This window comes from Lissotriton helveticus, chromosome 12 (genome assembly GCF_964261635.1).
Source record: "Lissotriton helveticus chromosome 12, aLisHel1.1, whole genome shotgun sequence".
Lineage (NCBI taxonomy): Eukaryota > Metazoa > Chordata > Amphibia > Caudata > Salamandridae > Lissotriton > Lissotriton helveticus.
Genome location: NC_136073.1, coordinates 791,706,719 through 791,732,958, shown reverse-complemented (window position 1 = coordinate 791,732,958; position 26,240 = coordinate 791,706,719). Strand labels below are relative to the sequence as shown.

Genomic DNA, 26,240 nt, shown 5'->3' with positions numbered 1-26,240 from the left:
CGCCGCGGTCCCCCCGCCATAGTAATATGGCGGGGGGGAAATGGGTGGCGGCTGGGAAGGAATGTCGGGCGTTGGTGGCGGTAGCGATCTGCCCGACATCGTAATGGGCTCCTAAGGCTCTCCAATCCAATCCAATGTTTCTTTATTTCGGTTACTCACCATAAAAGAGCAAGCACAAATATACACAAACAAGTTAAAATAATTAAAATAGTTTAAAAGAGATAAAATAGAATAATTCATCTGACATAGTGCATTTTAAGTTAAAAAGCGATAAAAAGTCCACAACAATCAAGGTCAAGACCTTGGTTTTGCATCTTAAGGAAATTTCTCTTAAAATCCCACGTGAGATTTGACCGCAAAAACTATATGAGAATTTGTGTGGTATTTTAGGATTCTAAAGGCTTCAATACAGTGGGTTGTGCCTAAGTTTTTACATAACTGTACTAACCATCTCTGTCTTGCTGTGCGATATCCTGAACAAAAAAAGAACACATGAAGTTCAGACTCATCACACGTGTTGCACGCTCTCACTCCACACCTCATTCGTCCAACCTGTTTTTCTCAAAATACCTTCCTGGTACATTCCAATGTCTAGCTATTAATTATACTGTAGGAGCCAGGCATTAGCATTTCTGATAAACAAACACTTGGAGCTTCAGTTTACTCTGGGTCTCTGCCAGAAACTGATGTTTAGAGTTAAACAGAGAACGAGCAATAAATAATGAAACCTTGTTTAAGGGTGCACATTCCAAGGCAGGGCAGGAGATGTTTTCATGCTTGCAGTTACCAGTGCTTGCCTTGAGCCTGTAACTGAAGCTGGTGGGCATCATCACTGATCTTTGATGGGCCATGGCCTTCCTTTCCATCAACAGACTTTGACACAGAGCAAGAGAAAAGGAGGCAGAAAAGGGAGAAAGGAGGAGTTAGTGAAAATGAGGAAACAGGATAGAAAGCAGAGCTGAATAACAACCTGCAACCATGAGGTAAGTAGACAAAAGGTGAAGGGTGGTGGAGGAAAGAGGCATGAAGTGGACTCAAGAGTAGGCAGCCTCAGTGTTCAGCAGCCCAGGCATTTGGCAGAGCAGGCAGTAGTCTCCATAGACAAGTTTTGGGCACCTGCACTTTAGGTTTCTTTACAAATTAAGCTTAGCATTTTTGCAATAGCAAAGCCTTCTTTCTCCCTCCCTCATATACAGTGAAGTCCAGCCCATCATTAGCTGCCTGTGTTCATGCCGTCACTAGAACCAGCCCTCGTGGGAAGATCCAGTACATGGTACAATCGCTTCTGTGGCACTACGAATTGACTGAGCGACACTTCTGCTCTCTTCCTGGTGGGCTGTAGAAAAGGCCTGAGAAATCCGATCGAACACCCACAGGAAAAAAGAAGAGCAAAGTGACATCTCCAGAGCTGATGTTTAGGGAGAAGATATTGGGACAGAAATAAAACTGGAAGATCCACATACAAAGGGCAATCGTAAAGAGTTCATATGTATGTAGGTATGTGTGTATACAGACATACAAATAGATGGAAGGGTGTGTGGGTGGATGGGTGGGTGGGTGGGTGGGTAGATGGATGGATGGATGGATGGATGGATACATGGATGGATGGGTGTGTGGGTGGATGGGTGAGTGGGTAGATGGATGGATGAATGGATACATGGATGGATGGGTGTGTGGGTGGATGGGTGGGTGGGTAGATGGATGGATGGATGGATGGATGGATGGGTGTGTGGGTGGATGGGTGGGTGGGTAGATGGATGGATGGATACATGGATGGATGGGTGTGTGGGTGGATGGGTGGGTGGGTAGATGGATGGATGGATGGATGGATACATGGATGGATGGGTGGGTGGGTGGATGGGTGGGTGGGTAGATGGATGGATGGATGGATACATGGATGGATGGGTGTGTGGGTAGATGGATGGATGGATGGATGGATGGATGGATAAATGGATGGATGGGTGGGTGGGTGGATGGGTGGGTGGGTAGATGGATGGATGGATGGATACATGGATGGATGGGTGTGTGGGTGGATGGGTGGGTGGGTAGATGGATGGATGGATGGATGGATACATGGATGGATGGGTGTGTGGGTGGATGGGTGGGTGGGTAGATGGATGGATGGATGGATACATGGATGGATGGGTGTGTGGGTGGATGGGTGGGTGGGTAGATGGATGGATGGATGGATGGATGGATGGATGGATGGATGGATGGATAAATGGATGGATGGGTGGGTGGGTAGATGTGTGGATGGATGGATGGATGGATGGATGGATGGATAGGGTTCCTGTTTTTGTAAATCTTTTAGCATTTGACTTTGTATTGACGTATGTGCCAATATACCTGTACACACAGACAACCATCCAAACAAGATCACTTTGATTGATGCTTTGCAGGTAAAGGCAGATAGGTATTTTTATGTGTATGGCAAGTGCAGTGTCTATTGTTCTGTTTTGCCCCCTGGCACATACAGCAGCTCTGGTGAAGGGGCACAAATGGGGACAGAACAAACGGAGCTTAGCCGTCAAGATTAGCCATTTTTGGTGTTCAATAATCAGGAGGTCTCATGAGAAAACCTCCGAACCCCCTGAACTTTTTTTTTTCATTTAGTTCAAATCGCTTGTATCAACTTTGGAAATATCCATAATAAACACAAAAAACACATTTGACACAATTTTTCAAATCATATAACATATTTTAGCATTTTGTGGAGAAATCCATACATCCACAGCCCTGTTGATTGGTGCATTACATGAAAAGTCTATGGGGTCCATTATGATGTCGGGCGGATTGCCTCCGCCAGGCTGGCGGTAGCCACCGCCGGCCTGGCGGAGGCAATCCGCCCGACATCCATTGCCAAATTCCCCCCCGCCATATTAGGATGGCGGGGGGGACCGCAGCGGTGAAAATCACCGCCCGCCTGTTTTCCGCCCCGGTGGCCTTGCGGCCGGGGCGGAATATGTTTAATATGGTGGCGGTGTCTGTTAGACACCGCCAGCCATATTACAATGCGCATTCTGTCACGCCTTTCCGTGGCGGCAATGCCGCCACGGAAAGGCAGGCGGAGTCCCCCTGCAGGGGCCCGTTGCGGGCCCCCAGGGACTCCGTGGGAGTGGGGGGTGCACATGGGGGGTACCTATGGTACCCCCCTGCATTTCAATACACAACATAACAGGCACCTCGCGGTGCCTGTCATGTTGTGCATTGAAATGCACAACGTGCATTTTTAGCATTGCGGCGGGCGGTGCTTTCAGCACCGCCCGCCGCAATGTTAAAAATGCGGGAAGCGCCCGCCACTGTGGCGGGCGCATCTTAATATGTACAACGGGACCCCCGCCCTTATGGCAGGTGGTCCCATTCACCGGTAGGATGACGGGCGGACAAAGTCCGCCCGTCATCCTAATGGACCCCTTAGTGTTTATTTAATGTTGCCTACATATTTTTCATTATAGAATTTTACTTAAATGTACACGACTGTGGAAAGAAATAGTGTTTATCATTTTAGAAACAAGCATTGCCAGTCGCTCTGGGAAACATTGGAAGAACCCTTCTTTTGTGACATGTGCAGTCTAGAATTCTTCTAATGCAACCTTCTTCTCAAGCAATCTGAAACTTCTACCTGTACTCTCAGTTTCTGTCTTTGCTTCCTGATAAAGAGTTTTGTGGATACAGCATCAGCATGGCAGCTGTCGTAATCGACAACGGATCCGGGATGTGTAAAGCTGGAGTGGCTGGAGAAAACACGCCGCGGTCTATCATGTCCACTGTTGTGGGGTATCCAAGGACCAGGCCAGCCATGTTGGGAGCTGGACATAGGGAATATTATGTTGGAGAAGAGGCTCAAGCGAAAAGAGGGATTTTGCGTCTGCAGTTCCCTATGGAGCATGGGATTGTGACCTCTTGGGACGACATGGAGAAAATATGGAGGTATCTGTACCACCGAGCATTGAAGATAAAATCTAGGAGCAGACCGGTGCTGCTCACGGACGCCCCGCTGAACCCTCGCCAGAATCGCGAAAAGATGGCTGAGATGATGTTTGAGCATTTTCAAGTGCCGGCGATGTACGTGGCAATGCAGGCTATGCTGGCACTGTATGCATGTGGGCACACCACCGGAGTTGTCCTAGACAGTGGAGATGGTGTTACCCACTCGGTGGCCGTCTTCGATGGGCACAGTTTGAGGCATAGTGTTTCACGACTGGATTATGCTGGAAGAGACATTACAATGTACCTTACGCGACTTCTCATGGAAAGTGGATTTTCCTTCCAGAGCTCCTCAGACAGAGAGATTGTGAGAGATATCAAGGAGTCCCTGTGCTACATAGCCCTGGAGCCAAAGATTGAGCCGAAAGACCTCCTTCGAGTCTATAATCTTCCAGATGGTAGTAGCATTCATATTGGTAGCCCACTCTTCGAAGCCCCAGAGTCCCTTTTCAATCCTAGTGCCGCTGGGATAACAGAGCCAGGGATTCACACTATGGTACTGTCCAGCATCAAGAAATGTGACAAAGACATTCACAGAGATCTCTTTAGGAATGTGGTCCTGGCCGGTGGGTCAACGCTCTTCCACGATATTGACCGCCGTTTGCTGAACGAGATCCAGGGGCAGGTGGCAAGTCGAGTTCAGATCCGCATCATAGCCCCGCCAGAACGCATCCACTCCAGCTGGATCGGGGGATCCATTCTTGCATCTTTGCAATCTTTTACTCAACTTTGGGTTACGGCAGATGAGTACAAGGAGCATGGGTCAGCTGCGATTCAAAAAAAGTGCTTCTAAAGGCTCGTACAGGGCACCTTGATTAATCACCAAAAAACGTAGAAAAATGGCAAATATGTTACAATTTTATATATAACCCAATTTAAATTGAATATCATAAGGTAAATTTAAAAAACAAAGCCATATTGGATAGTAATTCTCTTCTGGAGTTTGGAGTTGAAGTAAGTAGCTACTCCACCATGATCCAGGTTTGCGGCAGGGTTGTCCTCTCTTTTCCATTTGTGAGGGTCCTCTTCTCATCAGGCATTCATCGCTGAAGGTTGCAAAAAATACATAGTTATTTAGGATTTTTGCAGGCTCACTACAGGAAGGATTACATCTGCTTCTTGGCACGGCTTTTACTTGGATTCATTTTTTATGAGTTGAACTTGTTTTGTGATCTGTCTTTACTCATTTATTATGGTGAGGTAATCCAAACAGAACAAACTCTATCCTAATAGTTACTTAAATTATTTGACTAAAATACTCTTGCTGCATTCACTGACCAAATTCCAAATAAAATAGTGTTATGCATTGCAGGAATATTTTTACTTATTTCATAAAGTTTTAGTTCTCAGAGTGTGGATGGTTTAATTCAAGACAGAGCAAGTGGTTTTGCACAAGGAATACCGCACACTATGTGCTTGGTTAATAGCCTTAGGCCTGACCCTAAAACATAATTTTAGGCTAATCCGAAGCCTATTCTCGAGCGTAGACCTTACTTCAACCCTAATCATAAATATAAGCCTTGCACTTTGATTTTATAACAGGGTACGTTATAGGAACAGCAAATATTTACAAACCAAAAACACCATAAACCAAGATCTAAAATGTTGATGTGTCAGCAAAATAAATACATCAAAAAAGACCATACTAACAAAGCGACCTTATGAGCCCAATCACTAAAACCAAAGAGAAATACAAATGGTCATTATTATCATACACGAAATTCTGTAGCCTTGATCACTGCCTAATTAATAGCGTTAAGTCTAGGGCCCGAGGTAGGGCTGTGGGTTAGCACGGGGTTCTAGTATTAGTTAGGCATAGCCTTAGGTTTAGCTGTCGGTTTAGGGTTAAGATTAGGGTTGGAGTAATGTCTAGGCTCGAGAGTAGACTTTGGGTTAGCATAAGGTTAGGTTTCAGAGTTAGGCCTATGGTTAATTGCCAATAAACAGCTTGTTAGAGCCATAATAAGTGAATAGTGATTGCAACACTGTTCCAGGGTGCCATATCAAACCCAAGCCATTGCTGTCATATGCATGTTCTTTACCACATGCCAGAGAATTCTATCATATGCACAAACACATTAACACATACACACAGAGACATGCAGACACAAACGCACACTCCACCACACTGTATATCAACCACCATGGTTCATGTAGTAAACGTCCTCTCCACTGTCCTCCTCTGGATAGACTGTACTATGATATCTGTGACGTCCTCTCCACTGTTCTCCTCTGGATAGACTGTACTATGATATCTGTGACGTCCTCTCCACTGTTCTCCTCTGGATAGGCTGTACTATGATATCTGTGACATCATAGAATGCCCAGGTGTCCCTCTGGCTCACAGTGCCTCTCTCTAACTTACTGTGGCAGTTGGTCATATGAGGCTGAGCTGCCAGCAGCTGGCTCCTGGTGGGGTCTACTCTTATACTTATTATATTGGAAGGAACTTACAATAAAGAATCCTACTTACACAATGGACTGTGCAACCTTCATTTATTACAGTTCACATGTGCCCTACCTTGGCCCAGTGCTTCTCCCAACTCTTCCTATATCCTATCCTGTGCTCTGGTGGGTAAATTCTTGCTATCTCCTGTTAGTCCAAATAAAATCCATACATGTGTACCTAGGGCAGGTTTCAATGTACACATGTGCATAGGGACATCAACAAGGGTTGACTGAGGTTAATTGGCTGGAATGGAGTCAACCCATTTTTGTGGAGCAGCCTTCACCAATGTGATGGAAAAGGACATTTGAAAATGTCTCTGAGTGCTTCGAGCATGCAGGACAATGGGGGCCTAGAACATGCTACTGTGTATGTTTTCAAACTTTCTTCCTGTTACCTTTTGTGTGTTGGATGTAAGAAGTTGAGGGGGTGGCGTTGCCCAAATGTGGTTGCCTTGCTCACTTTGCCATAGGAGCAAGTTATAGCTACTGAAGAAACTTGACTATTTAAAACTGGCCTGATGTGACTTGTGATCCCTTCTGGAGGAGCCGGACTGTTCCCGTGAGAAGTTGGGTGAGCACTGATTTGCATGAGGAGGACCTCTGCCGGGTGTGGCACAGTGGGTGAAAAATGATGGGTTGAAACGCCTCTAACACGGATTGCCAATGGTTCAGACTATTTCAAACTATTTCTCTTGTGTGTGTGCGTGTATGAAAAAAAAAGGAATCCATGCAGCCGCGTTCCATGCAGCAAAGAGCGGTGCGGCGGGAGGGGGGGGGGGGTATTTCAACGGACGATGATAAGGGAAAATTAAATAAATAATTCATTTGCCCTCATCGTCATCTGTCGAAATCCCCCCCACTGGGCCCCACAGATCTTACCTGCACAGGCCGCGGTGAATCCATTGGACGACATTCAGGTATGAGGGCGTCCCAGTCTTGGCGTAAAAGACAAGGGGTGGAAATTGGACCTCGGTCATGTTGAGACCACCGTACAGGCTCCACATTCTCAAGTAATGGCTTGAACATATGCAGTCGATGGTTATTTTTGTTTTATTTGTTTGTTGTTTTTCTTCACTGCAACATATCTATGAATAGCTTGACTGGAGCAGTGGTGGCCTCTGTGATATTCTGTCGTAGGACAGCGGCCTTCACAGGACCAGCTACCAGCAGTGCTATGTATGGATGCTGCACTGGCATTGGTGTTAGAGTTTCAACATCTTGCTCTAATTAATATTTCTTTTGTGAGGCTGGTTCACAAGAACAGCATCATGTTGTGATGTACATGCCGTGCCCGCTCTTACCGTAGATAGAATAAACACGTCCTAATCTGGAAGCAAGACCTTGGAACATTCCAATTCCAGCATAAAGCCCACACGTCTTCTTTCTCAGAAAAACCACAAAATAAAAAACAAAAACAAAACTTGGAAAACTTAGGCAAAAAACACTGTCATGAAAACATCATAGTGGCACAGACGGGTTGCTTTGACATTCCTGTTAAGTAAACACAACCAGATTCTTGTAAGTGATCAACAGCTGGTGTTGTAGGGAATGTATGACGTTACAACACATACATTTACAATGCATGCCTTTACAACGCAGTTTTTACATCGTAACATCCTTTACAACGCATTCTTTTACATTGCATGCCATTACATCACATTTTCAGAAACTACCTTTACAACGCGCTCCATTACATCGCATTATACCTGTACAACGCAGACCATTACAATGAATACCAATATATAGCATTTAAGGTAAGTGTTGGATGGTGTAGGTGTAATAATTACTATTCTAACTCCAGTGAGTGCAACAGTAGGGTAAGTGTTGGATAGTGTAAGGGTACCATGCGTTGTAATGGTGTGCATTGTATTGACTTGCGATGTAATGCCTGCGTTGTAGTGGCATGCATTGTAATGACATGCGTTGTAGTGACATGCAATGTAATGGCTGCGTTGTAATGACATGCGATGTAAAGGATGTTGTGCTGTAATGACTGCTATGTAAAGGTAGTGCGATGTAATGACTGTGTTGTAAAGGTTGTTTCCCGTTGTAGGGCAGTGGTTTGCACTCAGTGGCAGCACATCCCTATGTCACACAGGGATGCACAGCCATTGCACACCCATAGGAGAGGCATTCCACTGCACCAAAATGGACCCAAAGAATTCAAGCCTTGTACCGCTGTAACCTATTGCCTCATTTTACATCAGAGATGTGGAGTCTTTCAAAGTTAAGTGACTCACAGGGTCACAATTTGTTTTAATAAACTTTGCCAGCCCTTTGTGCTTCCCGCGCATATGTCAGACTGAACCAGACATCTCCGTTGACATGTAAGCCCTGTGCATTATCCTCCATTACACCCGGCCTTCACTTGTAGCGGGGTCCTACTCTCTGTTGTAGGATGCCCCGCTCTCCATAGATAGGATATCCTGCAGCTAAGAAATATCCTTAGCAAGATGGTAACATCAGGCCTTCCATTCCATTAACCTTTTGCGTGCTTCTGTCGGCCAACGGCCGTCGCGTACACTACCTCCGTAGTGCTGCGCACGACTGTTGGGCGAACGCGGCCCCGCCCACTCATCAAAGGCGCCGCACTGCGGTGGATTTGCCGCCGCGGTAAAAGGGTTAATCTTTAGCTCTTTGTGACTAGACCAGGGTTCTCCAAAGTCAGTCCTGGAAGGCCAGATCCATGCCAGATTTTTAAGATCAATACATTTATCTAAATGGGGATATACTCAAAATCTGGCATGGATCTGGGCCCTCCAGGACCGACTTTGAAGAACACTGGATTGGACCAATGGAACAATTAGTTTCAATGGAACAATGTCAGAGCCTCTCTTAGAGTGTGACAGCTACCGGAACTCCCTGTTCCATCCCACATTGATGCATATATCATGTAATCAAGGATAGTTTCAATTGCTATAAGAATTTATTTAGGCTCCGGCTGACGTTATTTGTGGGACTCCGCCTTCTTGGTGGTGATCATTTTAATAAAAGTGCATCATTTTCAGATATAAATTCACCTTGAAGTTTGTTTCTGAAAACCAATAGTTGATTCCAGCATGCAGGGAGTTTTCTCCCTACATGTGTAGATTAGAATAGGACACGTTACAACGCAAACATTTACAATGCATGCCTTCACAACACGGTTTTTATATCACAACATCCATTACAATGCTTGGTTTTCCAATGCATACCATCACAACGCACTTTTAGAAACTACATTTACAACATATTCCATTACAACGCATACCACCACAACGCATACCATTACAATGCATAATACTTTTAGGACAACAGTAGGGTAAGTGTTGGATAGTGTAGGGGTACAAATTACTATTCCCACTCCAGTGAGTGCAACAGTAGGGTAAGTGTTGGATTCCCACTCCAGTGAGTGCAGCAGTGGGGTAAGCGTTGGGTAGTGTAGGGGTACAAATTACTATTCCCACTCCAGTGAGTGCAGCAGTGGGGTAAGTGTTGGGTAGTATAGGGGTACAAATTACTATTCCCACTCCAGTGAGTGCAACAGTAGGGTAAGTGTTGGATTCCCACTCAAGTGAGTGCAGCAGTGGGTTAAGTGTTGGGTAGTATAGGGGTACAAATTACTATTCCCACTCCAGTGAATGCAGCAGTGGGGTAAGTGTTGGGTAGTATAGGGGTACAAATTACTATTCCCACTCCAGTGAGTGCAACAGTAGGGTAAGTGTTGGATTCCCACTCCAGTGAGTGCAGCAATGGGGTAAGTGTTGGATAGTGTAGGGGTAAAAATTACTATTCCCACTCCCGTGAGTGCAACAGTAGGGTAAGTGTTGGATTCCCACTCCAGTGAATGCAGCAGTGGGGTAAGTGTTGGATAGTGTTGGGGTAAAAATTACTATTCCCACTCCAGTGAGTGCAACAGTAGGGTAAGTGTTGGATAGTGTAGGGGTAAACATTACTATTCCCACTCCAGTGAGTGCAGCAGTGGGGTAAGTGTTGGATAGTGTAGGGGTAAAACATACTATTCCCACTCCAGTGAGTGCAGCAGTGGGGTAAGTGTTGGATAGTGTAGGGGTAAAAATTACTATTCCCACTCCAGTGAGTGCAACAGTGGGGAAAGTGTTGGATAGTGTAGGGGTAAATATTACTATTCCCACTCCAGTGAGTGCAACAGTAGGGTAAGTGTTGGATAGTGTAGGGGTAAACATTACTATTCCCACTCCAGTGAGTGCAGCAGTGGGGTAAGTGTTGGATAGTGTAGGGGTAAAACATACTATTCACACTCCAGTGAGTGCAAAAGTGGGGAAAGTGTTGGATAGTGTAGGGGTAAATATTACTATTCCCACTCCAGTGAGTGCAGCAGTGGGGTAAGTGTTGGATAGTGTAGGGGTAAACATTACTATTCCCACTCCAGTGAGTGCAGCAGTAGAGTAAGTGTTGGATAGTGTAGGGTCTCTGAATGGGTGAGGGCATGGGAAAGCGGGTGGCTAGAGAGTCGGGACATGGCACAACAAAGGTGAGTGTCACTCAATGAGTGGAGGGACAGAGAGAGCAAAAGCACAAATACATCTTAACACCGGATGAGAGGACACTGACAGGAAGATGTGTAAAATGTACATTTTGCAAAAATTACAAACTTCCACAGTTGCAAAGCTGGCAACGTTTTTTAAACTTTGAAAAAACTGTGTATGTGAGTGAAAATTCTTACAGGGGTTTTCTGACGAAAATAATAATCTTTTTAATAGTTCTCACACCAAAATTGGACTTTTCTGAGATTTTATTTTTGTATAACCTACCTTTAATCGAGAACAGGGTAGGGGCGCGTAATTTAGGCCCCTCCACCCGCCTGTTGCACAATGCTGCCCTCAATCCTCCAGGGGGACCCCCACACTTCCAGGGGCCCCCTCCTCAGCCAATACCAATATATATCTCTAAGATACAGGAGACCCATTCTGCAGCTGCTCCAGTGCCGCCATTTTGTGTTACGCAACTGGAACAGGGGTATTCCCACAATTGATACATCACAGGTTTGTGAACCTTGTGAAGTAAAAAATGTTCCACAAAGTTAACCGAGAAAAAACACTCTGCAGCTACGCCCACTTCTTCTTTATATGTAAATATAAAAAAGACACGTCTATTTTCAAACAAGGAGTGGTCCAAGCCATAACCACTTGGTTTTCTCGATGGGCTGATCTTAATTTAACACCAGCACCTCCCAAACAGGGATGGCCATGTGCAGGGCTGTCAAAGTGCTTCACCGCATCATAACTACCAGGGTGGTAGTTAAAGGCTAACCAGAATGTAACAATAGTAACAGCAGAGAATGTCTGTTCGTGTGATGCGATGCCAAAGAGCTGCTCCCAGTATTACCTCATAGTTTGCCTGAACCGGGTTTTCTTCTAATTCAAAATTTTATTTGTCACACAAAAGAAAAAAAATCATACAAAACTGGTCAAATCAGAAATACATTGAAGCATGCATACATTATTGCCCATACTTAAGAAAGGCAGAGATCTAAACGTTTTATAGCATATACAATTGTTTACAAAATTATAACGAATCCAATGATTTATTAAAGTTTTTTTTAAATCGTGCATTTGAAATTGCCTATTATTATAAAGAAATTGCTATTACAGCCTAGGTTGTAAGCACTGTGGCTTAAAATTGGCTAAATGCTGCACAGCACAAAGTTGAAGGGTGCAACGCTGCCACAGAAAAGTCTGTGCTGCGAGCTTGTGGGGAATCTATTCACCCTGTAGTCTTTTTTATACTTTTGCCTCATGTTCGTGTATATTTCTGAAAATGATTACACAAAGTTTGGAGAAATAAAATACATTAAAAAATATATAGTTATAATCTGCGCAGAGGGTCGTGGAATAGAATAAATCTTCCAAACTTCAGACTGAACAAAGAATGACACATTGGTTCATAAATAAACCCTCATTCACTGCTCCCTTGGCTTCAGCTCAGCCTTCAATTTGCTTCTGCCCTCTCATAAAATGCACAGTCTACATTCCACAAATCACGTAAAAATTCTTCATCCCTGTTTTGTAATGTCAAAGCTTCAGCTGTAGCACAAGGGCGTTAATTGCATATAACTGCCCTCCTACAGTTGTGAGCCCGGACAGAGGCAATCAATGTGCATTAATCAACTTTTGGCAAAACAGTATTGGAAAGTTTTGTGATCTACACCCAAGCCTCGTCTGGTGCAGAAGCATGTTACATGCCAATCTCTATATGTAAAATGTATCTCCTGCCATCTCCTTTATGCAGGGGCGTAACACAGGCCCCGCAGCCCCGTGGTGCGGGGGGGGGGGGGGGGGGGTCCCCCATGTTCTAGGGCCCCCCCTCAGTACAGCACTCTGGCCGGAGAGCTACTGATTGAGCCCGGAGGGGCCCCCTCCGCGTACCTTGCAGGGAGCCCCCTCAATTTTCGTTACGCCAATGCCTTTACGCTGTGCTGGATTACGCTTGTGGTGCGTTGTCGTGATTGCGGTAGTTGCATCTAAATCACGCAACAGAGAATTTTTCAGGAATCTTTTTTTATCGATAACCAGCAATCATACCCCACCAGCCAGTGCTCTCCCATCCCTTTGAGTAAACACCCCCTGCAGATAACATGCCTACGCCGTATTTATCTCATGCAGGGTACTGACCTGTGCGAATATTTGCACACGCCAAGTTCAGCGATAGTCACGTTCATGGCCATATTCCCAGTACTACTAAACAGTAGCCCCAATCAGAACTACAGTTAACTTTTTGGGTGTGGAAGTCATGAAATCTTGCATCTAGAATTTCAGAGATTTTTCCATTTTTTCATAGTTTAAATGGCCATACTCATAAGGAGTCACTTATACACTGCCAGACTGTAAGTAAGTGAAATACTCTGCTTAATCCTCTAATTTTAGGATTTTTAATATAGCCTTAGAGCCTGATGTAGTAAGCTCTACTGGCTATTAGAAAATTGGAATGTTGGGAGCTCCATTGAAAACAATGGAGTGCTCCAGGCTTATAATGGAAAGTATAAGCCTGGAGTTCCAACATTCCAATGTTTCTTTGTTCACAGCTCTGGCTGTGAACAAAGACTTCAGGGAGCCTGAGGGGATTCCAATCCCCTCACACTCCCATAAGGCTTTGTTCTTTTTTGTTAGAACATTCTGCCCTGTTGTGTCAGAATGTTCTAATAGCCTTATAGCCCTTCGTAGCTGGGCTATACCGGCTATTAAAGTCCCTCTCCCTTGTTAAAGAACGCTGGAGAGGGCCTTTAATAGCCGGTATAGCCCTCTACGGCGGGCTATAAGGCTATATTAGAACATTGGAATGTTGGTAGCTCCATTGAAAACAATGGAGTGCTCCGGGCTTATAATGGCTGGTATAAGCCTGGAGCTCCAACATTCTAATGTTTCTTTGTTCACAGCTCTGGCTGTGAACAAAGGCTTCAGGGAGCCTGAGGGGATTCCAATCCCCTCACGCTCCCATAGGGCTTTGTTGTTTTTTTTGTTAGAACATTCTGACCTCTAGTGGCAGAATGTTCTAATAGCCTTATAGGCCTTCGTAGCTGGGCTATACCGGCTATTAAAGTCCCTCTCCCTTGTTTAACGCCGGAGAGGGCCTTTAATAGCCGGTATAGCCCTCTACGGCGGACTATAAGGCTATATTAAAAGGCTGCTCCAGCTTTTGGCGAAGGCCTTTAACAAGGGAGCGGTCCTTTAAAGGGCGGTAGAGCCTGCTAGGAGAGGCTTTAAGGCTATTAGAACATTCCGCCCCTAGAGGGCAGAATGTTCTAATTTTTAAAACAGAGGCCTCAGGGAGCCTGAGGGCGTTGAAATCCCCTCCGCTCCATGAGGCCTTTGTTCACAGCAAGAGCTGTGAACAAATATTGGAATGTTGATGCTCAGTGCTTCTACCTGCCATTAGAAGTCCAGAGCACTGCATTGTCTTCAATGGAGTGCACAACATTCAAATGTTCTAATTCTCAACATTCCGATGTTCTAATTCTCAACATTCCAATGTTCTAATTCTCAACCTTCCGATGTTCTAATTCTCAACATTCCAATGTTCTAATTCACAACTTTCCAATGTTCTAATTCTAGTGTCAAAATTCACAGGAGTTGCATCCTACATTTAGAGTAAATTACGTGCTGTTTTGAATCTACGTCACATCACATCTTTCCAGGAATACTTGCATGCATAACTATATGCAGATTTACAGATACTTACATGGAACACGTTGGCATTTATGCAACTGTGAATGCAACTAATTTGAACGTAGGGGCACACTTTGTGTCCTGATCTGGGGTAATGTATAAGATGAATCTTTGGCTAAGAGTATTCCAGAGCATTTGACTGTGTACTAGGAAGGATCACCTCCCACAAGGTTGCCCCTTAAATTACTGTGCTTGAGCTTCCTGTTAAGAGCCTAATAAGGGCCCGCTGCTTACCCATCCTTCCCCCTGAATGCATAATTTCATTAACCTCAGAAACGTATCATAACAAACTCCAAACATGACACATTATTCCAACCTTGATCTGGCAGACCCAGATAGCTGCTGACTATTCTTGAATGGTCAACTCGCGGAAAAACTGATATAAAAGTCAGCTACATTCTAAACGCCAACTTCATGGAAGAAAAAAACCTACTATCTGACCACTTGTGTGAATTTGTTTCACCTGGAACATACCAATACATGTGGAGGTAATGAACCTATTGTTCTGGTTAGCATTGAAGGGACATTTGAGTTGATTAAATCTCTCCATAAACTCCCCCTGCAACATACAACCTTACTTTTCCTTATTGTAATCAGCATATAATACACAGAAAAGTTGTCCAAAGTGAGAAGAGCAGCTGCAGTTCTCCTTTCTTGGAAATGGAACACCATGAGTCACCCAAAATATAAAAAATTATTTAGCTTCTGAACTGTAATGATGTGTGGCATCACAATGCTTGTTGCCACGGCCACTAGACTGGGCGAAGGGCTGGTCTGGGAACAGAGCTAAAACTGCTATTTAGACTTTGAAAAAGAGAACTAGAACCAGCTTTTCACAGCTTATTGGAACTGTTTTCTAAAATTAAAATTCTTTAGCAGGAGGGGAAATTTACGTCAGCATGTTTAGTTTTTTCACGTACAGCAAGCAGGAATCTCTCTACCTCTTACCACACAGTATGAACTAGAGGTGGTTTTGGAAGTGACTTACATCAAACTATATATAATATAATTTTCCAAGAAATGACTTGTACCTTATTGGTGTGTTTAATTCCTCACTATGTTTATTCTACATACTTGTAACTACAGTCCTTCATGCGAAGAAACAAGTGGGCAAGTATGTTCGCTTTTGGGGAATGGCAATGGTGTGACCATGCATTATAAGAAATAAAGTAACCTCTATCTTATATTAAAAGGATATTGCAAGTCACGTCAGAGTTTTAAAGGAATTCAGCGACCAGCAATGCTCCTCTACATGCTCACAGCATCCTTGGTGCCTTGCAATCTCATTAGAATATAGTATGGGGTGCGTTAACCCATACATATTGCCAATTTCGCTTTGGCGCAGTAGATAATGACATGTTTTACCTGTCCACAGAGCCACTGACTGTTTTTACAATAACTCAGAGGCACTGACAAGGGCCACTATCAGTATTATCATATTTCAAAACACCCTGCGTTTGTGAGGATGTACAGTGCTTATTTTGAGCCAGTGTTTGCAGGTGGGGGGGGAAAGCAGCACTCATTTTTGGGGACCGGCATTTATTTTCCCGCATCGGATATTTCCTGGGCGAATAGCGGGAAAAGGCACAGAGGAAAAAGACAGAGGAAGAGAACGACTCTAAAACCATCACAGAAGAAGAAAGCAGGAGCCTGCAAGAGTGAGATAAAGGGATAGGGAATGCCAGTATTGACGTAAAAGTCGGACAGAGGAATGTCCTGAATGAACCCCTAAGGAATAGTTGTTCATGCATAATAAATGAGTTCTTCGAGGAATCAATAATCCAAGCAGGGGAAGTCCTAAAGGCTTAAGAGTCTGGTTTTCCAAGATCTCGTTGTGACGTGGAATGAACAGATGTAGGTGACCATGCCTGTATTTGGTTGGCATGGCAATGCCTAAATAAGGACTGGAATTATATGCCTAAATAAGGGCAAATGAGAGTTGTGCCTATACAAGGGCATGATTCGGGAAACCTGTGTACGGGTATCTAAATCGAAACACAGTAGTGTCTGGTAGTTAATTAAAGAGGCACAAGGTGGTCTTAAGACTACCAGCCTTGGTATTCGGAGCGCCAAGAGCTTCTGAGCAGAACTTTGGGCACCTGCACTTCCATTTATAAGTTAATCACTGGATGTACTAACGGCTGTCCCTGTGTTTTAGCAGGATGTGGCCGGCCGGACAATTCCACATAAGGTAGAAGACAGTATTCTGCGACCCACTGCCCGTTTACGCATCCCCGGTTTTTACACTGCAGTTGTAATAAGTCACAAGAATACAGCATATAGGGCCATATGTATCAATTTCCCCATGGACACAGAATGGGCAAAACCCGTTGATACATCTGGCCTATAGTCCCAATTTTTACAAAGCTAAAGTGTGAGAATCCATTGCAACTTTCCACAGAGCCCCGGCACTACCTACTAAGAACCATTACCATCTCTAAGGCGGTATCACCAGTAATGGATTTGAGCGATCGTTTCCTGATATCGAAGAAAGTAACTGAGTATTCTCATTGTTTCAGAAGTTACCTTGGAAGTATTGAAAGTTCTCCACTGCATTGCCATTTTTCACACTTCCCCAACATTTGTTGATAGTTTCAAAGAACGATCAAGGCATTGTCAGTGCTCACAACATGCCTACCTAGGAAAGCACACATTGGGCACATATTTTGAGCTTGCCTCTGTGATCTCCTTGCCTTTATAGCTGAGCAAACGAGGGGAGAAAAGAGGTTAAAGGGCTGAGGGCAAGTATCCTATGATCACTGCTCTCTGAGCTCATGTGAAACTGCTACCCTGACTTGCATTCTCACCCCACTTGGAGATCATGTCTTAACATCAGCGCTGTGCCACCCTCAGTACTCCTTACTCTCTCGTCCGTCTTCCCTGACCCAGTCCTTACCCCCGAGATTTATCGCCAACTACAGACCAGGACTCGGAGTAATGAAGATTACCGGTAAGTAACCGAGGCATTCACAGTGGCCGTGTGCCTCATGGGATCCATTGCATGGTTAAGGCCCCCACATGAATCTCCTCTTGTTGCCTGATTGACAGCAGCAGAAACCTTTGAATGCTGGTGATGGTGAAAACTAGGTTCCAGCAGCACAGGCGTTCAAGAGCTCCCGATGAGTGCTACCAGAGTGGGCAGGGCTCCCTCTATGTCGTTTCTGCTAAACCTTTAATTCCTATCAACCCATTCTTCAGACACATACTCAACCTCTTGCCTAGCACAAAGATTAAATAACCTGCATATTTCTGAAAGTCTTCATTTTTATCTTTCTGCTTTGTTGGTAGTTCCCTAGTTCCTAGCAGCAGGACACCTTCAAGAGAATGAAGTTTTCTACAGATTCAACATCAACATGCTACTGCTGCTAGGGTCTGAAACCCTCCTTGTGGGGGCTGCGGAGAGCCAGAGGCAAAGACATGTATGCAGAAAACAAGCAAGAGACAGTAACAATTCCTGCCCAAGGCACAGAGTCTCTCCTTTTATTTAAGGAGCATTCAAAACCTTTCCAGACTTAACCATGTAGGAAAGCATGAGTCATTGCCTGGAGTGATTCCTAGTATTTTCCTATCTTTGGAATTCCAGTTATGCATTCCACAGGAAACATGTGGCACTCAGAATGGAAACACCAAATCCAAGATGTTAATTCCCCCAAACTAGTGCTTGAATTGGGTAGGTAGTACCTGCGCTACTTAAGTTCTTGCATTTAAAGGGAGAGTACCAGCACCCCTCGGCAGTGCTGCAATACATTTAAAGGGAGAGTACCAGCACTTCTCAGCACTACTGTAATACATTTAAAGGGAGAGTACCGGCACTTCTCAGCACTACTGTAATACATTCAAAGAGAGAGTACCGGCACTTCTCAGCACTGCTGCAATAACTTTAAAGGGAGAGTATTGGAACTTCTCAGCACTACTGTAATACATTTAAAGAGAGAGTACCGGCACTTCTCAACACTGCTGCAATACATTTAGTGGGAGAGTACTGCCACTTTTCAGCACTGCTGCAATACATTTAATGGGAGAGTACCTGGACTTCTCAACACTGCTGCAATACATTTAGTGGGAGAGTACTGCCACTTTTCAGCACTGCTGCAATACATTTAATGGGAGAGTACCACCACTTCTCAGCACTGCTGCAATACATTTAATGGGAGAGTACTGCCACTTTTCAGCACTGCTGCAATACATTTAATGGGAGAGTACCGGCACTTCTCAACACTGGTGCAATACATTTAGTGGGAGAGTACTGGCACTTCTCAGCACTGCTGCAATAAATTTAATGGGAGAGTACCAGCACTTCTCACCACTACTGCAATACATTTAATGAGAGAGTACCAGCACTTCTCACCACTACTGTAATACATTTAATGGGAGAGTACCAGCACTTCTCACCACTACTGCAATACATTTAATGGGAGAGTACTAGCACTTCTCAGCATTGCTGCAATACATTCAATGGGAGAGTACCAGCACTTCTCACCACTACTACAATACATTTAATGGGAGAGTACCAGCACTTCTCAGCACTGCTGCAATACATTTAATGGGCTAGTGCTGGCACTTCTCAGCAATGCTGTAATACATTTAATGGGAGAGTACCGGCACTTCTCAGCACTGCTGCAATACATTTAAATAGAGTGCTGCCACTTCTCAGCACTGCTGCAATGCATTTATTGGAAGAGTACTGGCACTTCTCAGGAGAAACCAGGTATTCTAAATAGTTAATACCTGCACTTCCATATTTACATTAAAAAGCCCCGAAAAAACTGACAATTCCCATTCAATGGTTCAGTCAGAGACACATTGCACATTTGTTACAGAAAATACTGCAGTGCAAGGTGGTCGTCTCTATCTAGAAACAGACTGCCGAGGAAACACTGTGTGGTATACACAAGTTGGGCGGGACAATGTGAATAAAATACTGTTCCTGTGCTTCCCTGACATACAAAATCATCATTTGCTAAGAAACATTTTTAATTAAATCCAGTGAATCGACCTAGTCTTGCATTTTGCAAAGGTTGGAATCCTTTTTGTATCAATATGTATTAAATGACAAAATTGACACATTTCCCTGTGATATAATATTCAACATACTTCTACTTATTTCACCTTTTCTTGCAGCGTAATTTAGTCAGCCTAGAGGCATGTTTTGGTCCTTCAGTGCGCTAATTCATTGTTATAAAGCGCCCTTGTCAGGAGGCCACCACAGTTTGCACCACACATTGCCACTGTACTGACACAACTACTAACCATCACACTGCTTGCTACAAGTGTGACAGTTCAGACTGTTCGAAGACGCAATGCTTTAAGAATGGCTTGGGTGGCATGTATTAGTTGTTTTTAATGTATGTTGAATTAACAAACAACTTTTTTTCTGTTCATCTTTAAATTGCACAAACAGCGCCACCATGTTGCAGTTGTCATTAGTGCAGGTTCTGGCAATTAAGTGCTGGTACCGAGCACTGGAAACCACCGGCTCAAATTAAGCACTGTTTTTACACAATGTCATCATAGGCTCAGGGCAGGAAGTGGTCTAGACTATCTTCCATATCCTCAGGGGCACGAGACTGCCCAACACATTTCGGTTTCAGAGACTGGGCGCAATCTCTGTCATGCCCACAGCCCCCGGGCCTGACGCCAGTCCATCCCTTCATCCATTAATGAAGGTTGTGAAACAGCACAGTGGAACGCTGACCTCTAAAAAGTATAGTAAAAACGTGCACTGACGTGCTGCATTGCTATTGGTGGGCATTATGCATAGGTAACTTTGTGTGAGTTCACCCACTCAGAGTGCATTTTTTCCAGGTTTCTGTGATTTACTTTGTACGTTAGCAAGATTAAGTGTTAAAGTTCACTACAAGGGGAAATGTTAATGTTTAAAGAAATGTTGGCACGAGCGAATAAAAGAAAGAAAAATATTGTCAACAATAAAAGCAAGCATTGGCAAAGTCAATGGGCGTCTACGTTTCGCTGCTAATGTTATACTCAGTCATTTTGAAATTATGTTTAGCATATGCCAAGAGGGAGAAAAAAAAGCTTTTTGCTGATGCTGCGCAGCATTAACAAAAATGTGCAATTATTTGTCGATTCAAAATGGTGAAAGCCAACCTCGAAGCAGTAAGTAAAAATAAAAAAGCTACATGTAGAAGAAAGTACTTTCTGAAAAAGTAGCGGCCTGAGAGCAGGGGGTGGTGGGAAAGAAGTGGGTGAATGGGCAGGGGGAGAAATGATAGAACGCGAAACGACGATCAAAAAGTGGAGTAGTTCCACGAATGGCAGCAGTGGAAGGATACAAGTCACTCAGTCAAATAGGAGTTTAAAAAAACCTGTGCAACAAGGAGGGCCAAACTGAAGAAGAAGGAGGAAAGCCATCCAATAAGAAACAAGCAAATGAGAGTGAAAGTGATCCATTTGTAAGTATTTGACTGTCCCGAAGCCCACAGCAAGTTTTTTTGTATCTTCTACAGGAGTCTTTCGACAACAGACAACTAATGCTGACTGGAGATGACAACTAGATGTTACACATTTAACTAAACAAAACAACCACATACTTGATATATAAATGGAAAACACCCTGATTTCTGGAAAAACCTCTAAATTTAGAGGTAGACTCTCCCAATTACATGTTTTCTACATGGTGGACTCTTATCTGGATTCACTCCCTTTTGTGTTTCTTAGCCTCGTAAGAGAGCTTTCTCATGGGAGAGTCTGCTGAAAGCTAAAGGGACAACCTGTTGTTGGATCCATCTCCCTTTTGAATCGGGAAACAACCTTTACAATGCAACCATTACATTGCACTACACTTACAACGCAGGCATTACATCGCAACATTCTTTACAACGCAAGACATTACAACGCAGGCATTATAACACATACCATTACAACGCATTACACTACATCGCATATCACTACAACACAGGCATTACAACGCATACCATTACAATACATCACACTGGAGTTAGAATAGTAATTTTTACCCCTACTCTATCCAACACTTTCCCTACTGTTGCACCACCTGGAGTTAGAATAGTAATTTTTACCCCTACACTATCCAATACTTACCACAAATGCAATGTAATGGTATGCGTTGTAATGGTATGCATTGTAAAGGTAGTATGCGATGTAGCGGAATGCGTTGTAAAGGTAGTTTTTTAAAATGCGATGTAGTGTCATGCGATGTAATGGAATGATTTGTAGTGGATGTGTTGTAAATGTATGCGTTGTAACGTCACACATTCTTTAGAATCACAAAGACGTCATGGAGGGACTTGACAAAGTGTCTCTGAGGCCTAAAAATTGTGATGCTGTGTGAGCAAGATGGTGAAGTCCTCCTGTAAGGACATCATTTTTCATGTCCATCAGGAGTCATTCTGCACAGATGCAGCTTCCATCGTATCCTCAGGGAAATGCCTCGGTGAGTTTAACAAAATGTGCCTTATGGAACCGGAGCTTAAACGGTGTCTCATTACATAACATAAATTATTGATTGATTAATTGATATAACAAAAATTATTGATGATTTTTTGTGAACAGAGTTCCACTGGCCGTAGCGGGCATCGGGCTTTTTCCCAGGAGGCTGGAAGGGTGTGGGCTGTGTGTGTTTTGTTGCTGGGGGTGGTTTTGTATCGGTGCTGCAATATCAGCCCACAGTAACAAAGGCAGCAGTATTTCACACTTGCACCCCCAACCCCAGTTCCCCTCTCCCGGGGAGGAGGGGTCTTGTCCTACAAAATTCCCAGGGCTGCTCTGGGTTCCCAGTCCTCCCCTGTTTGTGTATTTATGTATATATTTATGCAGTGTATCATATAGGAAACATGGCCGAATTGCCTTAAAAAGTTCAGAAGAAAAAGATCAAAGTTACATGACAAAGTGAAGGGGACCAGAGCATACCAATGAAGCCTGCTTCGGTCACAACCGGTTCAATGTAGGAAGGGAATCAAAGTGGGACATATTCAAAGAACAGAAAACACTTGCAAGGCACAAATCAATAAAATGCCAGAAAGGATCAGGGATGGGATGTGTACCAAACAAAATTACCACAAGGCAGAAATTAGGATTTAGATGTTAAAGTTAGAGATAAGGGAAATAATGTGAAAGGTGGCTGGAGAAAAGGTACCTAAAGTGCATGCTGTAGGAATGGACAGAATGTGAAGGAGACGGGAAGCTAAACACCAGAGAAGACAGAGGAGTGAATTAAACAGAGAAAAGGACATGAACATACAGAAAATAAACTTAACTGAAAGGAGATTGGAAGCAGGGCCGGACTAGCTGCAGCGGGGATCAGCCATTTGCCAGGGAGGCTGGAATGGTGGGGGCCAATTTTGGAGCATTGGGGGCTAGTTTGGTTATTGAGGGACAGTTTTGCCGCGAAGCTGAAATATCGACCCCCAGTAACAAAAGCAGCAGAGTTAGGCTCCGGTTTTATTAAGAAGCAGTGCTTTATGCTTGTGCCCACCTCCCAGGGTGTTGGGGCCGGTGTGACAAAATTGCCAGGGCTGCTTTGGGTTCCCAGTCCGGCCCTTATCGGAAGTGCCTCTGGAAAATGAGTCTCAGCTCATTCTTGAACCTAATCAGAACATATGTAAGCCTGGGGAGAGAATGTACAATGAGAGTTGAGTTGTTAGTTCAGTTCTCTACTCCTAACTTCGATAGTAATGTAAATATGCTGTTAGTGGCCATTTGGGCCGCCTTTAGTGCTGGTGGCGCCTGGTGTGACAATCTTTTTTGGCACCCCAATGACCTTCTTCTCCTGATTACCTCATTACCCCCCTCTAACCATACCCATCATCTTTCCATAGCCTCTCTTTCACATGCACTTCATTAGTTTTATAGCTCTACTCATACCAGTGTAGGGTGTCAGAGCACTTTACATCACACACATTATAAAGAGACAACTAATCATATGTGTGTAAATTAGTCTATAGAAAATGTCACATAAGACAATGAGAATTACAATGTGTAGTAATCACATATACGTGAAGTAGTGTGGCTCACTGGTTAGAGGCGGCAGACCCGAGAGCAGAGGACGGCCCGGGACCAGGGTTCGATTCCCGGCACGGCAGGTTTCTGGACCAGGGTCAGCGGACTCGATAATTCTCTCGCCTCGGTGCCCACTCTGATCAGCGTTCACACTCGGCAACTCTGGGCATTAGCTTGCCTCATCTTCACTAACGGCCCCACCAGACCGCCGGGGATGCCTGGTCTCACCCTGGAGATACCCATTAAGGGACCATCTCTCAGGGAAGCCAGGAAGGGTTTCGCAGCGGTCGAAGCGCCTTGGGACCCTACGGGTAAGTAGTGCGCTATATAAATGCCTATACATTTACATTTACATTTACATATCATCCATATCTAGCAGCCAGTACATTTTAAGAGCGTTTAGTCTGAAGAAGCACAAACTCAGAATTAAAAAAAACATCACAGTGGCTGGGATAAGCCTTGCTAACAAGAATGTATTTCCACCCAAACAAACCCTTTTTAACAACGTTAGGATAATGCGCGACTGGGAGAAAATAACACACGACTGAGCCACATAAAATACAGCTCTGTTATCTGCATGGTACACAGTCTTTGCAGCTGGCATATTAACCCTCTGTGCTACTTTATGATAAAGCAAGACTGCCACTAGACACATTTCTTTCCAGCAGGAACATTAATCACCAGAGTTATCTTTACATTTTTTTTGTTGCCTTAAAACTGCTGGACATACAAGGAACTCTGCAGCAGAGCCATTTAAACCAAGAACGTATTTCTTAACACAGCTCCCTTGTTCCCCTCCCCCCTCTCTGGACTCAGCAACCCATGCGGCTGCACCGTTGGCACCGCCTAAAGACGGCCATGGTTGCTACTGGATATTTCCCTTTCAGGTACAATAATTTGAGGTAAGCACTAACATTATACCCTATCAGTTAAAATTCTACATTTTCTCAAATATTTATTGCAGAGTAGGAAGTAAAAAATACAGTTAATTTTACAGTATCAAACATTACTAGTTTATTTACTTACTTACTCACTCTCGCTCACTTGCTTCTTCAATCAAATCGTTACATCACAATTATAATATGAAATCAAGAGAAGACTAGGGGGCTAGTTTAGAATTTTACAGACAGGGTATCCTCCAGTACCAATGTGGCAGAGTACCCTGCCCACCAAATTGGCAGTCTGCCTGATCTATTTAGAGTTGGTGTAAAGTAATATTTAAGACAGGAGTGCTCCTACTGACAGAAACCCTACACTGGCAGAGTTTGGGCTGTTAGAGTTGGTGCATCAGATCATCCATCCTACTAAGAGAAGATATGCTGATGTACTTTTGTTTTAGTTTGGGAACCTGGTGGTCCGAAACAGAAAACAAATCCAAATTATCCTTACACACTAGGTGTAACATGGCCGCCGTTCAGCCAACTTTCAGTGCCTTCAAATGAGCTGGTGGGGTGGCTGCTTCTCTAACGGCATAGAGATCTCTGCAAGGTCCGTGTAGATATCTAAATATAGTGGGTGGTAGTCCAGTGAGGGTGGCGAAGGCCATGACCTCTGCGAAACTGATGGAGCGTGGGCGGCCCATCAAACTCAAAATCTGGGGGCATATTATCAACAACTAGCGATATTTATCGCTAAATGAGCTTAGCGATATTTTTTTTCGCCACGCATCGCTGGATTTTATCGCAGAGATAACGTGATTTAGCAACGTTTATCTCCAAAGTGATAAAATATCCAGTGATAGTGGCGAAATGCGTGAACATCGCTGGAAATCCAGCGATATTCAGGCATTATCGCTAATAGGGTCTTAACCTGAATATCCACCTCCCATCTATACTACTATTATAAAGGAAGAACTTTGAGGCTTTGAGGCGGGTAAACTCGGGAACCACAGCGCCAATCCACACACCCGATACATCGTTGTAATCCTCAGGGTGTACAGATGGACATAGGCTATATAAATTAAAAATAAATAAGTTATTAAAAAATATAAGTTAAAAAAAGTAGTCCCTTCAAAGTAGCGCAAGTCGCGACGTGCTTGCTGACACCAGGAGCGGCGTACACGCGAGGAGCGGCGTACAGGAGCGGCGGAGAACAGCGTGGGGAGGAGCGGCGGAGATCAGCACGGGGAGGAGCAGTGACGAGGAGCGGCGGAGATCAGGGGAGCAGCGGACATGACCGGCGGACAGGCGGTGAGGATCAGCGGGCAGACAGTGAGGGGCTGCAGAGATTGAATATTCACTGTACTGTACGGCTCTAATAATTTAGTGAGAGCTGGTACCGGGGCCTATCGGAGGAGCTGCACTTGCTCTCCTATTAAAGGGCCCACACCGGGGTTTTTAAGGCTGCAAACACTGCGAGATCTTACGCTTTCTTCCCCATGGCAACCACTGTACCACTGCCATCTTTTCAGCCCCCCTCTGCAGCCGTCCGGACATCGCCACCAGTGCTGGGAAGGTACAAGCATGCCATCTCTGCATTGTTTTGGTATGCTGTTTTATGTTAAGGTAGAGGCTGTTTGTATAGCACCTGTGGCAGCCATAGATTGCTTCTAACCGCTGAAAATCATGTCGAATCGTCAGGTGTGCGCCTGAGTGGAGCTGCTGCCGTGTTCTTCTCGGATGAGAGCGTAAGGTGCTGATAACA

General features: G+C 44.3%; 1 protein-coding gene and 1 long non-coding RNA gene across 2 annotated transcripts in view; one reads left to right on the top strand and one right to left on the bottom strand.

Moving 5' to 3' along the window:
- Positions 1-26,240, bottom strand: part of LOC144798245 (uncharacterized) — a 103,668-nt gene that overhangs the window by 24,536 nt on the left and 52,892 nt on the right. The gene's annotated exons all lie outside the window — the stretch shown is intronic.
- On the top strand, positions 3,683-4,780 carry LOC144798603 (actin, adductor muscle-like). The gene has a single exon (XM_078669559.1). The coding sequence runs from the start codon at positions 3,683-3,685 to the stop codon at positions 4,778-4,780; it is 1,098 nt and encodes a 365-aa protein (XP_078525685.1).

Bases quoted from the DNA above. Each gene is read 5' to 3' on its own strand.
- LOC144798603 (XM_078669559.1), top strand. From the start codon at position 3,683: ATGGCAGCTGTCGTAATCGACAACGGATCCGGGATGTGTAAAGCTGGA.